The 17,369-nt window shown below is 35.5% G+C and overlaps 2 protein-coding genes and 1 non-coding gene across 4 annotated transcripts; 2 read left to right on the top strand and 1 right to left on the bottom strand.

Moving 5' to 3' along the window:
- The first annotated feature begins 521 nt into the window (after nucleotides 1–521).
- On the top strand, nucleotides 522–4,046 carry LOC137946882 (probable choline kinase 2). The gene is made up of 7 exons (XM_068793168.1): nucleotides 522–905; nucleotides 1,881–2,002; nucleotides 2,092–2,287; nucleotides 2,779–2,896; nucleotides 3,060–3,107; nucleotides 3,741–3,841; nucleotides 3,940–4,046. The coding sequence occupies exons 1-7, from the start codon at nucleotides 522–524 to the stop codon at nucleotides 4,036–4,038; spliced, it is 1,068 nt and encodes a 355-aa protein (XP_068649269.1). The 3' UTR covers nucleotides 4,039–4,046.
- A 370-nt stretch (nucleotides 4,047–4,416) lies between these two features.
- TRNAG-GCC (transfer RNA glycine (anticodon GCC)) lies at nucleotides 4,417–4,487 on the top strand. The gene has a single exon. It is a non-coding gene; the product is annotated as a tRNA-Gly (tRNA).
- Nucleotides 4,488–5,094: 607 nt separating this feature from the next.
- On the bottom strand, nucleotides 5,095–17,301 carry LOC137945482 (uncharacterized). Of its 2 annotated transcripts, XM_068791380.1 has the most exons (10): nucleotides 17,088–17,301; nucleotides 16,909–16,970; nucleotides 15,991–16,110; nucleotides 15,801–15,900; nucleotides 9,973–10,053; nucleotides 8,337–8,386; nucleotides 8,060–8,210; nucleotides 6,780–6,836; nucleotides 5,900–6,021; nucleotides 5,095–5,571 (listed from the first exon to the last, which is right to left on the bottom strand). In XM_068791380.1, the coding sequence occupies exons 1-10, from the start codon at nucleotides 17,100–17,102 to the stop codon at nucleotides 5,361–5,363; spliced, it is 969 nt and encodes a 322-aa protein (XP_068647481.1). In that variant the 5' UTR covers nucleotides 17,103–17,301; the 3' UTR covers nucleotides 5,095–5,360. The 2 variants fall into 2 exon arrangements, with proteins under 2 accessions (XP_068647481.1, XP_068647482.1); XM_068791381.1 differs by lacking the exons at nucleotides 16,909–16,970; nucleotides 17,088–17,301 and adding an exon at nucleotides 16,360–16,453.
- Between the last annotated feature and the right edge of the window lie 68 nt (nucleotides 17,302–17,369).

Raw genomic sequence — 17,369 nt, forward strand, 5'->3', positions numbered from 1 at the left:
AGTAGAACAGGACTTTCTGGTGCAGTTCCGGTTTAAAATATTTAGTTTTCTCGGTCAAATCTATTGAGAGATCTGGCTTTTAAAATTTAATCTGTAGGAGCTATTAATTTGATTATAGTATCGTTAATCGCTTGGTCCACCCTTTTGATCGCTTGCAAAAAAGAAAAACTCAAGGGCAACGGGACTTTAATATTATTCTTTCTTTGGATTTTTCTGCTCTTCTCGCTGAGTAAAACAGGACTTTCTGGTGCAATTCCGATTTTAAATCCTTGTTTTCCCGGTCAATCTATTGAATTTCTGGGTTTTAAAAGGTTACTCTGGAGTAGATATTCATTCGATTAAATATTACATTGTCGTCTGAAATTCCTCTACTAACTTCTCCACCTTTGCTCTTCTTCGCTCTCTGTTCCTTTCTTTTATTTCATTTGAAGCAGTCCGCATATATTCTGAGGAGATTGGTGCATCCATTTCTGTTTATCAAAGAATCTTGTACAGCTTTCTGTTTCCTGGAGGTTTTCAATATGGTTGCTGATGAGATTGATAAGACTAACGATGATGGTAACAACAATGACATCCGAAACAGTCAATGTCAGCTTCCAGTAGAAGCTAAGAGAATTTTGCATTGTTTGGCATCAAATTGGAACAATGTCATTGATTCGAAGGCGATAGAGGTACTCAAACTAAAAGGTGCACTGACAAATCAGGTCTACCAGATCATCTGGCCAACAGATATAGGGTCAAAATCAAGGACGGTTCTTGTTAGGATTTATGGTGAGGGACTGGAGGTTTTCTTTGATCGGGAAGATGAGATTCGGACTTTTGAGTGCTTGTCAAAGCATGGGCAGGGCCCCCGGCTTCTGGGTCGTTTCCCAAACGGGAGGGTTGAAGAGTTTATTCATGCTAGGGTAAGTGACGTTTATCACTTTCAGTATCACTCATTGGATGTAGCTTATAATATCTTTTGAATACATTGACTATTTGTAATTTTTGTTTCCTTTATAGTAGCTGTTGGTATTGTTCATTCATCTCTTTGCTCAACTTCATCGGTATTGCATAACACCTTCAAATGACAATATCTTTTGTTTCATGAGTCTTTCAACTTTTATTTGTCTGGTTCAAATGACAATATCTTTTTTGTTCATTTGTGGGTTGTTTTAGTTTTTGCTTGTAAAGCAGTTTGGTCTGTAAATTTTTTCTGCTATCTCAATACTTAATAAATTTATTTATGATCTGTTCTTATGTTTGACTGAAGGATCCAGACAAAAAATTTCAAATATTTGCTAGGTATATTCAGCAGTGTCATGTGTGCAAGTTCAGTCTGTTTCTTGGCCACTTTGGTTCAAGCATCACATGTAATCAATGCTTGAAATGAACACCCTGTTTTTTTTTTCTCTTCCTAAAAGAGAAAGAAGTCATTCCAAAGGGATGCATGGTCAGGCTTCTAGTTTGAAACTTCTTCTAGGAAAATTCTGTACTACTTATTAGATGAAATTTTATTATTTTAGTAATAAATAGAATAAATTAGATATCATGAGGGAAGAAAAAAGAAAGAAAAAGTTAGCTCTTGATTTTGTGAAAAAGTAAGGAAAACAGGGGAATACGAACATGGATTCAAATGTTTATTCTTAATGTCATACTTATTGAAAAGTACCATGAAAGTCCTCAAAAATGAATGAAAGAAGATCATTATTGAAGTTTTCTTCTTCCATTGAAAATTAAAGGATCCAAAGGGTTTGTTCTTAATGTCATACATATGGAAGTACCCTGAAGTTTTTTCAAATGAATGAAAGAAGATCATCATATGAAAAGAAGTTGAAGTTTTCTTTTTCCATTGAAAATCAAAGTCGTTTACTTCCTATTTTAACATGGTTACGATTTAGACACTTTCGGCTGCTGACCTGCACGACAAAGAAATATCTGCCCTTATAGCTGTGAAATTGAGGGAGTTCCATGATCTTGATTTATCTGGCCCAAGAAATACTCCCCTCTGGCAGCGGTTAAGGTATTGTTACTTTTTCATCTGAAGAAGTCCACGGAAAAAAATCATAATTCTAAAGTTCTTAACAGAATATTTTTTTGTCGCTCTTTCAGGAGTTGGCTTAAAACGGCACAACAACTGTGCTCCCTTGAAGAAGCCAAACAATTTCAACTGGATACCTTGGAAGAGGAGATAGATACCATGGAAAGGAAATTGTCACATAACAACCAGACGATTGGCTTTTGTCACAATGATCTTCAGTATGGAAACATAATGATTGATGCTGAGATCAGAACTGTGACAATAATAGTAAGTCTAATTTGTTAAGTACCATATTTCTTATCATTTACTGCATCAAATGTCCATAGTTGAGTCTTTCCTAGTACCCCAAATGCTCCAGAACTAAATGGGTTGATTTAAGTATTAGGGAGAGGCCAGACTCAAGTCTAACTAACCTTGGTTGCATCCAATTTTTTCTTCTTAAGAAAAGTTACTCACTTACCTCATTACAATATACAACAATGCTATTATCTTTATTTTATCATTAAAATTTTATAAAAATAAGAAAAATATCAAATGACCATTACCATTAATGCATGGGATGATAAATAAATGTAGAATAAGAAGAACTTAATTTTTAATTTGTTTAATTTAATTTTGATGGTTAAATTAAAAATTGGGTGCACTTAAGCGTATATAAACTTAGGTCCGCACTCCTTAATATTAAGTTTATAACATTTGGGTGTCAATAGAAGATATATAGTTGCACTGTTTCTCAGATTTACTTGTTATGTTATTAGGACTATGAGTATGCTACTTTCAACCCTGTGGCATATGATATTGCAAATCACTTCTGCGAGATGGCTGCTGATTATCATACTGATACACCTCATATTTTGGATTACAGCAAATATCCAGGTCAGTTGATGATTTTGAATCTAACACTCTTCAACTATTTTGTTATAGAAAACAAAATAAAAAATCTTCAAAAGTTTCTAGGTATTTATTTATGTGAAAGTTCAATTCAAAACTCTATGTGGCTTCTGACTATGTTTACCATTTGACCTTATTATGGTGATAGAATTTGAGAAGCGCAAGCAGTTTGTCAAAAAGTATCTGAGCTCTTCAGGTAAAGTTATTTCACTACAATTTAGCATCTTCCAGCATACGAAGGTTAAATTATAACTTGGCAGAATCAAACAGTACATTTTTATTCTTTATGGATTTGGGAAGTTAACAGTGAATGGTGCTCTTGTTCATTCTGGTAGAATAATTAAAGAATACTTTCCTCTGCTGCAAATTTTATTAAATTGCAGGTTATTTGTAGTATGATAATTTAGTAGCTGTAGTTTAAAAGGAGAAAAAAGGGTCTCCCGATTTGTTGTACTCATTGATTAGATTGGATTGGATTCTTTTAGTTGTGATGGGGATTAGTAACATAGAAATATGAAAGAACTCATATGAGCTTAATGCGGAAATAGGCCCATAACCTTTTCTTGATGTTTATTTGTCCTTGAAAGATAAAGAATATTGTTTTCTTTCTGAGCAAGCTTCCAGGTTGATAGGCACCATTGGTTTATTCTATTTCTCATAGTGAAGGTGTCTTGGTTACCCTATTTGCCTCAAAAGTGTAGTCATTCTCAGTATGCCTTCATCATTACGTTTACAGGAATAGTAAGTCTGAATAAGAGTTTTAGCTAAATAGACGTATAAAAGTTTAGTGTGATATTGTGAGAAATAAATTGTGTTTAATTTCCACTAGGTAGTGAGCCTAGTGGTGACGATGTTAAGCAGCTGCTCCAGGATGTCGAGAAGTACACTCTTGCAAGCCATCTAACTTGGGGTTTATGGGGAATAATCTCGGTAGACAACCTCAACCATCATTTTTTTCTAATTTTCTTTTCTTACTTGTAGTGATTCGGATAGACCATGACGGTGTACTTTCATTACTTTACCTACAGGACCATGTGAATGAAATTGACTTTGATTACATGGAATATGCGAGGCAGAGGTTTCAACTGTATTGGTTGAAAAAGCCTATAATACTCGTTTCATCCTAGTAACTACATTCCAGATTTTTTTTTTGTAGATTATAGCCTTTTCTCCATATTTTTTGTAATCTGTAAATATTTTAAGTTTCAAAGGAAGATTTTCTTATGGAAGTGTATTGCAGTTATTATGGGTTTTTTTAGCAGAATTATTGGTTGGAGTTAAATCTGTGGGGTTTGTAAATGGTAATAAATGGAGTGGTGATTTGTTTAATCAAAACCATTTCATTATAAAGTAAGTTAATTTCTAAAGTACTCAAAATTCATGTGTACCCACTTTGCAATTGTATTTTCTCTCAGCATCTCCTAATGCTCCCTAATGGTTAAGAATAACCTGCAGATCGTATTATTTCTTTTAATCAAAACTCTGAAAGCCCTCTCTATAGAGCAGCACCAGTGGTCTAGTGGTAGAATAGTACCCTGCCACGGTACAGACCCGGGTTCGATTCCCGGCTGGTGCATTTTATTATTTTTGTTTTTTCCCTTTCCCTGCTACGTTTGGTTGTTATAGCTTAGATCTTTAGAAGAAAAACATGCTGCCGCTACCGAAATGGTTAGCTTTTAATCCTTAATTTGATTCGCTTTCAAATTGAGGGCTTCGATTTGTAAATAGATCAAAGTTTTTGTTTGTTTGACTCAAGAGGCTAACTGATACAATCTAAAAGATTAATCGTTTAAGTACAAAAAACCGACCTAGTCAAGAGAGTTAGATATATATATATATATATATATTTTGGACTCAAATCAATCCAAAATAGATACTAAGCTCGTAACCCGCATATAAATATTTTATATTTTATTTATATATTATGTCTATTAGACCAATGTTATAAAAAACGGACCGAACCGGCTGGTTCAACTAGGTAAAATCGAAACCGAACTCTTTTTTGGTTCTTATTTAGGAGAACCTGGATTTTGCTTGCTCTAGTTTGACCATAAATCGGGTATGGTTCGATAATCTATGTAAGAGACTTTAAATTTTTTTTTGTTGAATAATAATAGTAAAATTTTGATTTTCTTTTCTTTTCCCTGGATCCAATGTACCCATCAATTAGGATGTCAAGTCAATTGTAGCATGAATGGCAGGGGTGAAGAACTTTTCCCCTTCAGCATCCATACGAAGGAGACTAGGCTTTTACATGGGTGGAGATAAGAAACTCAAAAGGTTTCCTTATACTCGAGTTTGTCAAACAGGTATCAGAATTACAAAAACAACCAGAATTATGATACTGTAACAGAGGATTCACAACTACAAAGACCCCTCAGGCTAAATATTGCCGAACACTAAAGAGTTTGTCACACACGGTGGAAGTCCTTCCTGGATGGTTCAAAACTTATTTAGGAAGGTTGCACAAGGATTGGAGACTGTCATAGATGGAACCAATGAGGACATGGGAACCAGCGGTCCCTGCAAATGGCAAGTGTTTTGGTGCTTCCGCCCGATCAAAATAGAATGCGCCTGATACCAATTTTTCTTTGGGCTGTAAAGCTAACCAGATTATAGTGTCCGCACCTTCTTCACTCGATCTAAGCTTTCCAGACATTCTGAAAATTTCATAAAATGTAGAAGAGAACAGAAAATATGTCAGGACCAAGTGGAGTCTTTGTAGACTAATTTTGGCTTGTAATAGCATCAGGCAACAAGTTTTAAGAACATCTATTGTGGATTTTAGAGTGTCTTTTGACTCGCTCAAAGTTTTAGGCCATAAAGTAGCTGGCCCAGATCAAGGTTTGATTAATCGCCAATTAATATTCATGTAGGCTGATATGTATGGATTTTCAAGGTCCCAATATGTTTTTGTATAAGCTAATGTGTTTGGTGAATGCAACTTTATGTCAACTTTTCCTTGTATTGTCGACAGAAAATTCTTACCTTTGGGAAAAATCAGGTAAACTTTTGGCAACTCCTGGTGTATCAGCCCAACCGGGATGCATTGAGTAGAAACCAATTCCTTTGCTGCCATACTTGTCCGACCATTTTTCAGTTAACGCAACCTTGAAAGAAGGATAGAGATGTAACATGCAAATTACAACAATAATAAGAGCAGCCAATATCTAATTGCTTCTCAACTGGATATCTGGTTAGTCCAAAGAGATTGAATTCCTAAGACTGATTTACAAACTCCAATGAATAAAACTAAGACAACCTTGACAGATGCACTGTTTTCCTCCTAATAGAAGAAAATATAATACAAGAAATAAAGAAATAATTCTATTTCTGTGGCTCAATGCCTTTGAGATGTATTTCCATGTCCCAGCACACAAAAAAAGACGGAAACATGGGCTGGGTAGGTTATAGTAGCATATTTTTTTCTTGAAAAATACTAATAGTATATTAGCAGTTCCAGGTCTTTACTTGCAACAATCTCACAATTTTCTAGTGCTTCCTGCCTCTCCACACGAGATCTTCCAGAAAGCAACATTATTTTTCAGCATTTCTAACTTTTACCAATTACCGCTATAAATGGAATCAAATGGCAGAAACACAATACTTTAAATGCAGATGAAGAGTATGTTTCTGCAGCTCAGCACAGTGTGAATACAGCCAGACATGTAAATTATGGGTCCCAACTCCTTGAATGGGCTGAAGAATCACTTGCAAGGGGTTGGTCTCAATGGTATATAACATCCCATGCTAGAAATTGAAGATTTTCTTCAACAACAAATACAAACCGGCAATTGATTTGGCAGAGTACTTTGAAATTAGCATCTTCCATTTTCTACAAACAAAGAGCAGAATTAAGTTTACTGACCTGAACACGCTTATTCCTGGCGTATTGTTCTGTACCATTAAAGTTACTTCGACTAAACTGCCACAGATAAAAATTATCCAAATTAAGAATAAGCAAAAGACTCTTCATTTAAAAGGAAAAAAGTTATGCCCCCTAAAACTTTACCTACTCTTCCTCTCACGAGGATAGCTGCCCACTACATATGTTATCCTAACTAATTAATTGCATTATAGCAACCAATTGCCATCCTCACACGGCTAGCACTGTTGCCATTATTAGTTTTGGAGAAATGTTAAGCTGTTCCTATCATTATTATTGATAAATGATGAGCAGTTGCCATTCAGTATTTGAGGTTTAACCTCTTGGTTTTTTGTTCCTTCCTGTTATGAGCAAAGCGTAAAGAAGATGAGGAAAAGGAGTGACCAAAAAGAAGGTGACGGCTTCTTGTGTAGAGAAGAAAGAAAGAAGCTTAGCAGAAAGTAAGAACATTCTCTGAGTAAAGCCCTTTTAGTTGTTGTATTTCTAAAGCAGCTTCTTAGATGCTTATTTCTAAATATGGACAAATTCTAAACATAGTCCTCAATTTTCGGAAAGAATCATCAAATGACAGTTAGACTTGTCTTTTGATCATTCATTATATAATTCTTTAAAATATAAATAGTTATTAGAAAACCAAATGGTCCACCTCCCTTGACTGGAAAATCGGAGGGCAGACGAAGGTCATTCCCCTTCCCACCTTCTGCCTTGCCATGGAGGAGGGTGGGGAGAGGGTGACAGGGGAAGGGAAATGTGGGGAACAGGGGAAGGCCACGTCCACCCACCCCCCATGTACCTAAGAGGTTGAATTTGAAAATTTTCATATACACATCTAAGAGGAACTCATTTCAACCTTAAATAAAAAATTGGAGCAGTGTCTGCAAAAGCAAAGAGGAGGAAAATAAGACAAAAGAAAAAGAGAAAGAAGTGAAATAGGTTAGCTAAAGTGTCTCATCTGATGGACCATGAGCACCACCATATAAGACAAGACCTCTGTTCCCATGATCACCTCTCAGTCATGACATGAAGAAAGGTTTCACATTTTTTCAGTCAACCAATGATTATTGTCTTTTAGAGGTCGTATATCTAATAATAAGCTATGTGACTCAAAATGTACTATGCCACGTAATTGAGGGTCACGGAAAAAAGAACCATGCAAAATGGTCAGTTTACCATATGCAGAGTCAGAGCTGTTTCAAAAACAACTCACAAGTTGGGGCGTCTTTCAATGTTCTAATTTTTAGCTTCCAATGAAAATAACTTGCCTGCATATCTTGTGTCAAGGGTGCAGTATACATTCCACCTGAGGAAACTGTGATGACTCGAGCATCAGGAGCTGTTTTCTCCAATAATGGCAATATCGACTCCGTCATTAAGTATGTTCCTACTACATTAATGGCAAAGTTTAACTCCAACCTGGAAAAAATGATCAGCAAAAAAAAAAAAAAAAAAAAAAAAAAACATATTAGTCTCTCACAAGAATCAAATACAGAATCTAAAGTGGAGAGAACACTAAGGTTGCAAATAAAGAAGCGGTCCTACCCTTCTGAAGTAGTGACACGATTTTGCTCAAGCCAGCCAGCATTGTTAACCTAATTAAACCAAAAAAAAAATTATTAGCTCACCTGCCCGTTCTATTAGAAAATCTTATAATGCATGCCACACATCGCACTAGTTAAGCACATGTAATAATTCATCTGAAGAGACATATCAGCAAGGAACATTAAGTAATAAGTTCATCAATGTGACATTGAATCTCTAGGAGTTTTTCAATTCTACAGAGGAAAAACCGGTCAAGGGAACTAGAAAATGAAACAAAATTTTAAGGCCTCAGAAGAATGATCTGTTGTCAGTCGTGATACTCAGAGTGGATCAGAATAATATGTGAATAAACAAACAAACAATGGTGGTCAAAAGCTAGAATTTTATAGTGCAGACCAATCAGGAGACGTTCAGGGTGTGCATATAAGTTTTATCTCCATTGAGCATCACCATCAATGCAAGGTAACTATGCTGCCTCAAATATATATAAATAAAACAGAAAATAAACTGAAAGTCTTCATCCCTGTTAATGAAGTATACTTTTTTTTTTATTATTATTAGCAGAAAAAAATATATATGAAATAAGAGTTTCCGTATCATTTTTTCCTTTTCGAATGAAGTTGAACATTTTAGAACACAAAAACAAGAAATATTCCACATTTTCTCATTGCGATTCTGAGCTCACAACTAGAACATGCGACAAGTGCCCATAAATTTTTAATAGTAATAAAAAAAGTTATTGGAATTATGCTAATTCAGGCTCCATAGAATGTGCTTTTAACTTCCTAATCAAATTATCTCATTCTTAGTAGCAGTACACCTTGGTCTGACAGCAGTTATTCTTGCCTTTTCTCTACTCATCTTCACTTTTTTCCCACATTTCCACAAGAAATTCGACACAGCTTTATTTGATCAAGCATGTATCTTGCATTCAGCCAAAATATCAATTAGTTGAACCGGTGTTAAACATCCTATACAAAGCCCAAAACTTTACCTTAGATAATGATTCACTGTTTTTAATCCTATACAAAGCCAAAAACTTTACCCTAATTTAAACATCTTATACAAAGCCAAAAACTTGACCATTTTTAATCACTGTTTTTTTTTTAACCGATGGAATTATTTAGTAGTTATTTAATTATGCAACAAGAAGAAAAGAGGACAGAAACACCCTCAAGCCCCAAGTAGTAACGATACCCCTCAACAATGCACAGCCTTAAAACTCCTCCCTTGGCATTTTATAGTTACTGAGCACATAATTTATTATAATCACAGAAAGTTTTTATTGAAAGGTATAAAAAACCTTATTTATGTCAACTAGAACCAAAATAGTATTCTTTTTGCACCCTGAATCAAAGGGTTGTTAGTATCATGGCCATCATAACCTGTGACACCTTTAATCTAAAGATTACATGGAACTAAATCATACAATACCTAAAACTCAAATTATTGATTGAATAAACAGAATGACACTGTCAAAACAAGACTGAGGCAGCGAATGATGAAAAAAAGTGTACTTGACCATGTAAGAGAACTTCCATACTCACTCAGTATAACCAGAAAGCAAAAAATAACATTAATTAATTCTCACCTGCAACTTGTTACTAAATGATATTTTGGTAAGGAAAGGCAATACCAGGATATGAAGTGGCTGCTCCTTTGAAGAGAATTTTGATGCAAACGACTTGATCTCACCAACTGATGAAAGATCACAAACCTTCAAGAGAATCACTAAGTTATTTTAGCTCAGTAACTTTCTTATAACAGGGTGCCATTCTTCAAGCTTAGGCCCGAGCCCAGTTGATGATACAGTGACCTATTCAGAAAATGCCAGGTCCTGTACCAATCTATGGGCCTGGCCACTTGCTTCAAAGGCTTCATGCTGTTTTTTTCTAGTTTTAGGGTCCTGAGAAAGGGCATCGTTTTTTTTTTAAAAGAGAATATGAACCTCAAAAGACTGATAATAAAAATCTAAAACCTCAAATATGGAAATTACATAGGCAGGGGCATTTTGGTCATTTTCGTATATCTGATAAGTGTCATAATGTTTCAGATAGGTAGTCTTTTATGTCATGTGCCTATCTGTCAATTTGTATGAAAATATAAGTTGTATAGAGAGATTTATATAACGTTGTATATGAGGGGCATTTTAGTCCTTTCACACTATTTTCACTTAAAGAGATTATAAAGGGGATGAGTCTTGATTTCCAGAACTCACTCTGGTCCTCTTCCCTCTTCACTTCTTCTCCTCTTCTAACTCAAATTTCTCTTATTTTTTGTTTTCTTTTATGGTATAAGAGCAGCAGCTGCTGTGATCCTTAGGCATTTCTACTGCAGAACATCTCTCTCTCTCAGATTACTCAATCCCAAAGGTAGAAATCAGATCATTTTTTTTTCTTCTCTCTAGTGGGAAAAAATCCATTTTTTTCTTTTTTCTACTGCCATAACCTCCTTTGGTTGATAGCTACTGCTGTTGATTGAGCAGTTATAATGTTCGATTTTCTGAGCCTCATACCTGCCAAAAGTCAACTTTATGCTGCATTGATAGTATTATTTATGGAAATTTGGTTTAATTGAAGATTTGTGCAAGATCTGAGAAGGGTGTGCCCCAATTGGAGTGTGGAACCCATGTGCCCTAATTTAGAAAAAAATGAAGTGAACTTTAATTGAGTTCAATATTTTTTCTAATTAGTTTAATACACTTGTTGGGGTAAATTTGACACTCCAAATGGAAAAATCAAACACTCAAACAACTGCATTTAGACATCTGAGGCTAAGGATTCTGTGTCTATTCAAATCACATCAATTAAATTGAATGGGTCCAATCATATGAATTGGTCTAAGTCTATACTAATGTACCTGAAAGCCAAAAAGAAAACTAAATATATAAGGGACGATCCTCCTGCATCCATTAATGAAGATTGGGAAGCCGAGGACAACCAAGTCATGACTTTGTTAGTTAACAGTATGGAACCCAGGTTTAGTGACCAGATTATGACATGATGGTTTGGGATCAGAATATGATTCCATCAGGGCACAACTATTGGCTAAAGATGATACCGCTACTCATGAACAAGCGTTTAATAGAGTTATACAGGTAGAGGGAGTAGTTGTAGGCAAGGGGCAGAACAATACCCGACCATTTGATGCAACAACTCTCAACCTTCATCCTTCATATAATAAGGTTGAGAATAGAGGTCAAGGAAACAATAGTAGAGGGTGAGGAAGAGTATCCTCTACTTGTGGACATGGTCAGAATGATAGGGGTGACAGGAAATGTATTCATTGTGGAAGAAACAACCACTTCTCAAATAAATATTAGGAGAAGTTTGGTAAGCCAACTTGGGCTAACTCTATCATGACAAACCCATACACATCTTCTCATTCTGAACTTCAGGATAACATACAACAGTTGATTCAACGGTTGGGTCAATTCACTACTACTTCTACTCCAGCCACTACTACCACTGTGTCTGATCCCTCTACTATAGCAAGTGCCACAATGACAATAACAAGTATGATTGCACTAAATGCGTCACATTCTCCGTCCTGGATCATTGATCCAGGAGCGTTTACTCACATGTCAGGTATGAAATATTCATTTTAATCAATTAGTTCCTCCAAGTCCTAGTCATATGGCTTTGGTTGCTGATTCTAATTCCCCAATTCAAGGGGAGGGTACTGTTCAACTCCAAAAATGTCATTAGATTCTATTTTTTTTTTGCTCCTAATTTTTCAGTTAATTTGCTTTATTTTAGTCATATTATTGAGTCTTTAAATTGTTCTATAACCTTTTCTCCTACTTCATGTGTTTTTCAGGACTTGAAGACGAAGAAGATGATTGATTTCGGACATCAGAAATATGGACTTTATGTGTTGGGTGGTATTTCTACTCCAACACTATTGGCATTATCTGCAAAAGATTCGCTATTCTTATGGCATTTGAGGTTGGGGCATCCATCACCAACAAGACTTCATCAATCCTTTCCATCTATCCTTGTTGATATTTCTTTTGAGTGTAAGTTCTGTCACCTGGGAAAACATCATAGATCTTGTTTCTCAGTTAGTTCTAGTAATAGTTCTCGTCTTTGTTAATTAATTCATTTTGACGCATGGTGATGGGGCCCATATAGAGTCCTGAGTCCATTTGGTTTTAAGTATTTTGTGTCTTTCATTGATGACTTCAATCGAGTGACTTGGTTGTATCTTTTAAGAGAAAAACCTAAGGTCTTTGATGTATTCGTGAAGTTTTATAATGAAATAAAACACCAGTTTGATGCACGTTTTAGTGTGTTTCGTACTGATAATGGACTTGATTACCTTAATCAACAGTTTACAACTTTTTATATGTAGCATGGAACTATTCATCAAATTTCGTGTATTTATTCTCCCCAACAAGATGGGGTTGTCGAGCGTAAAAATCAATATCTTCTTGAAGTAACCAATACTTTATTATTTCATATAAACCTTCCCAAATCATGTTGGGGAGATGCAGTGTTGACATCTTACTTGTTAATCGGATGCCATCATCTGTAGTACATGAAAAAATTCCAATCTAGATTTTAAAGTCGGGATGTAAGCTATTTGATGTTATTTCTCGTATATTTGGGTCTACCTGTTCTGTTTATTCTTTCAGCTCATCTATGAATAAATTATCTCCTCATGCTATAAAGTGTCTTCTTGGGTTTTTCCCATAATCAGAAGGAATATAAGTGTTATGATTGAGTTAACAGGAAAACATATATCTTTTTTTATGTCACATTTTTTTGAGTCCACTCTATATTTTGCTTCTGCCACAGAGTTTCCTACAACACCTTATATGGATAACCCAACTCCTATGCTGTTATGGATGCTCCTCCTATAGGTCATACTCCACCACTTCAGGTGTATAGCAGGTTCTCTCGTCGTCTATTACCTCCACCACCATCAACAGACTGTCCAGCTTGTGAGCTCCCATCTCATGGCCAACCATCTTCCTCTTTGCCTGCAAGTCCTACTACCACTGATTTAGATCTTCCTATTAGTTTCTAGAAAGGTAGACAATCTTGTACTTCTCATTTGATATGTCAGTTTTGATTTCTTATCTCACTCCTACAAGCCATTTGTTATATCATTGTCCTTTTCTTTTGTTCCTCGTTCAGTGCAGGATGCTATAATTTCACCAGAGTGGAAACGTGCTATGGATGCATTGGTATCTAGAGGTACTTGGAGCTTCTGTGATCCTCCTTTTAGAGCAGTTGTTGTTGGATGTCGTTGGGTCTATACTATCGAGTATAAGGCGGATGGGACTATAGAGCGGTATAAAGCCAGACTAGTAGCCAAGGGCTATACACAGACATTTGGTATGGATATCTTTAAGATATTTTCACCGGCTCCTCGACTTACTTTTGTGTATATATTAGTTTCAGTGATAGTGAATCGAGGGTGGTTATTGTATCAATTGGATGTGAAGAATGTCTTTCTGTATGGAGATTTGGGAAAAAGTCCATATAGAGCAACCTCCAGGGTATGTTGCCAAAGGGAAGAGTGCTAAAGTATGCATGTTGAAAAAGCTATCTATGGGCTTAAACAAAGTCCAAGAGCTGGTTTGAAAAGTTTTGTAGTATGGTGATACAACTTGGGTTTTACAGAAGCCATTGTAACCACTAGATTTTTATACTCAACAGGGCACAAGGTATTATGATTTTAATTTTGTACATTGTTGATAATCCTGTTTGGTAGTGACAAAGATGGAATTGCAGAAGTAAAAAAATATTTGGCCACACTTTCAAACCAAAGATTTGGAATAGCTTAAGTATTTCCTTGGCATAGAAGTAGCTCAGAGTAAAAGAGGTGCTGTTCTTTCTCAACGGAAATATGTTCTGGACATGTTGCATTAATAATAGTATGTTAGGTGCTAAACCAGTAGAAACCCCTATGGAGGTGAATTCTAGTTTCTATGATTTAGATAGTCCCTTAGTTAAAGATAAGACCCACTACAAACGGTTAGTTGAGAAGTTGATTTATGCGACCGTACCCTGACTTGATACATCCTTTGCAGTGGGTGTGATGCAGTTTATGGAAAATCCGAGGTTGGTCCACTTAGAAGCAACTTACCAAATCTTGGTATTTGAAAGGAACTCCTGAAAAAGGTCTTCTATATACTTGAAGTGATATGATAGACATACTGAGGTATTCTGATGCAGATTATGCTGGGTATAAAATAGATAAAAGGTCAACTACTGGTTACTAGTGAGCTGGAAGAACAAGAAGCAAGCTATGGTAGCCAGATCTAGTGCAAAGGTTGCATACCGAGCCCATGTGGGTCAAATCAATTTTGATTGAGTTTGGTGTTTCTTTCCCAGATCCTATGACTAAGAAATGTGATAATCAAGTAGCAATTTTCTTAGCAAGTAATCATTTGTTTTATGAAAGAACGAAATACATAGAAGTTGACCGTCATTTTATTAGAGATGTTGTATTGTAGGAAAAAGTGGTTATTCCATATGTGAAGTCCTTAGAGCAGATTGAAGATATGTTTACAAAACCTCTTGGAAGGAAAGAACACGGGATTTTGTGACAAACTGAGACTTTTTTATATTTTGAAAAAAATTAAGGGGAGAGAGTTGAAGAGAGGCAATGAGAGGGAGAGAAAGCGGAGAAGAGAAAAGCTCAAGAGAGGGTTGCATTGGGGGCTGTGCATGTCCCCCAACCTCTATTTATAATGCTGGATAATACAATTTATAATTATGCCCTTACTTTTAAGTGAAATCCTAATCTTCTTATATCTCCTATTCTACATGAAACTTGGACCATAGATATGATTGGACATACAAAATAAGATTACATCAAGACATATAAATAAAGATAAAATTAAAAGACTGCAATGCCCTTTATACTTATTTTTCAATATATTTACTTTTCAGCATAATCTTCTTATATCTCCTATTCTACATGAAACTTGGACCATAGATATGATTGGACATACAAAATAAGATTACATCAAGACATATAAATAAAGATAAAATTAAAAGACTGCAATGCCCTTTATACTTATTTTTCAATATATTTACTTTTCAGCTTGAGGCAGAGTGTTAAATTACATACGCAGGGGTATTTTTGGTCATTTATATATGTCTGATAAATGTCATAATGTATCAGATAGGTAGTCTTTTATGTCATGTGCCTATGTTTCAATTTATATGAATCTCTAAGTTGTATAGAGAGAGATATTTAATTTTGTATCTGAGGGGCATTTTAGTCCTTTCATACTGTTTTCACTTAAAGAGATTATAAAGGGGATAAATCTCTGGAACTCCCAGCAGCCACCGTTGCTGCTTCTCCCTGTTCCTCTTCCCTCTTCATTTCTTATCCTCTTCTAACTCAAATTTTTCTAATTTTTTGTTTCCTATCATGGGAAAATATGCAACCTTAGTGAAATTACTTATAGAAATGAAGGAAACATGCAAAATTTGGCCAGCTTACCTCTAAGTATACGTTAGCGTTACCTGTTGCAGCACGAATTTTGGAGCATGCAGCTTCTCCCCTCTCCTTACTACGGCACACCATGTAAACAGTTGCACCACTGAAAAATATTTGGAAAATGCATGTTCATGAAAACTGCAAATTGCAAAAGAAATCCTCATTCAATTTTAACTATTGATGGATTATTCACCGTGAAGCTAGAGCCTCAGCAGTCACATAGCCCAGTCCAGAATTAGCTCCAGTAACTAAACAATTTTTTCCTTCCATTCTTGCTTGCAAATCCTCTGCTCTGAAGTTTCTGGAATGTTTTCTGGGACAAAAAAAAAAAAAACACATTTTATTACAGCATTTAGAAGGTCAAAAGTTCCAAATTGTATGAGAAATTGTTCACAGGGAACTTTCAAAGTGACCGTGCCATTTGTTGAGCCAATAAGCAATGGCAATCCACAATCCAAATATAGAGAAAAAGGTAAATGACGACGACAAAACATAGAGACTGAGTTACTCCTCTTTAGCCATTTGAAAAAATAATAATTATGATGCATATTCTTCCTCTTACCACTGCAAATACTTCCAGAAGGATCTACATAGGAATAGGAGCAGAGTGCTAGTTAATGGATTTTTTCTTTATCATGTCTGGAATAAGTTCCTTTGATGCTGAGAACGAAGAAACCACCAAGTTTCTGGTTAGTTCCTAGTCTTAACTTATCCTGAAGCCTTGCATGTTAGACAACTGGAAGGAGAAGGAGAGGGAATCAAGAAAAAATTTAAATTTTAAAAATTGAAACTAAATAAAAAAGACCTATATTAATTGGATAGAGGCTACTGGAGGACTTGTTAGATTCAGCACACGCAAGTAAGAAATAAAATTGGGAAAGTGAAGAAATACGCTAGAAATCCAATTTAGATGAAATTTAAAATCTTTATGGAGCTATTTAGCATCAGAAGTGCCCAGTGGAGATCAACAATTCACATACGCAAACAAAAATTTGCTCATCCGCAGCACATAGAAGATCCAAACGGAATAAAACAAGCTGGAGAAGCAATTTTAATAGCTAGAACTATAAATTTAAACACGATAAACGGAAGAAAAAAAAGACGAACTTACTCGAAACCAGATTTTGTAAAATGCATTAACCCGTACAAGCCGAAAGCTGTTGTCCTCCATGCCTTGTTCAATTGAAATTCAACTTGAGAGTTAGCAGAAAAAAAAAAAAGAAGAAGATATTTTTCGCGTGAAATTTGGTAGTTAGAATTGTGAAAAAAAAAATAAAAAAACGAAATTACCATCTGAAGAAACATTGACGGTTTATGCAGATAGGACGTGCTCAAAGCTTTTGAAGACTGGGGGTTCCTAAATGATCTTACAAAACTAGAGCTCCAGATTACGTTGGAGCAGGGGTGTGTGGTCTATTAGTGATGAGCTCTGTAATAAATGGAAACGTTTCATACATGGATGTTCACGCCTGTCACAAGCATACTAGATTCAGAACCAACTACAAGCATTCTAGATTCTGAATGCATTTATCAAACTCGATTCGCATCGTTTAATTACGTGACATTCACTTC

This window comes from Aristolochia californica, unplaced genomic scaffold (genome assembly GCF_029961685.1).
Source record: "Aristolochia californica isolate CCGP_79_NKW_82.1479 unplaced genomic scaffold, dmAriCali1.0.hap1 SCAF_12, whole genome shotgun sequence".
Lineage (NCBI taxonomy): Eukaryota > Viridiplantae > Streptophyta > Magnoliopsida > Piperales > Aristolochiaceae > Aristolochia > Aristolochia californica.

Bases quoted from the DNA above. Each gene is read 5' to 3' on its own strand.
- LOC137945482 (XM_068791380.1), bottom strand. The intron at 15,901-15,990 runs GTGAATAATCCA...AATATTTTTCAG, and splicing joins GCTGAGGCTCTAGCTTCACG to TGGTGCAACTGTTTACATGG. The intron at 5,572-5,899 runs GTAAGAATTTTC...TGAAATTTTCAG, and splicing joins TTACCTGATTTTTCCCAAAG to AATGTCTGGAAAGCTTAGAT.
- LOC137946882 (XM_068793168.1), top strand. From the start codon at position 522: ATGGTTGCTGATGAGATTGATAAGACTAACGATGATGGTAACAACAAT. The intron at 2,288-2,778 runs GTAAGTCTAATT...TTATGTTATTAG, and splicing joins TCAGAACTGTGACAATAATA to GACTATGAGTATGCTACTTT. The intron at 3,108-3,740 runs GTAAAGTTATTT...AATTTCCACTAG, and splicing joins AAAGTATCTGAGCTCTTCAG to GTAGTGAGCCTAGTGGTGAC.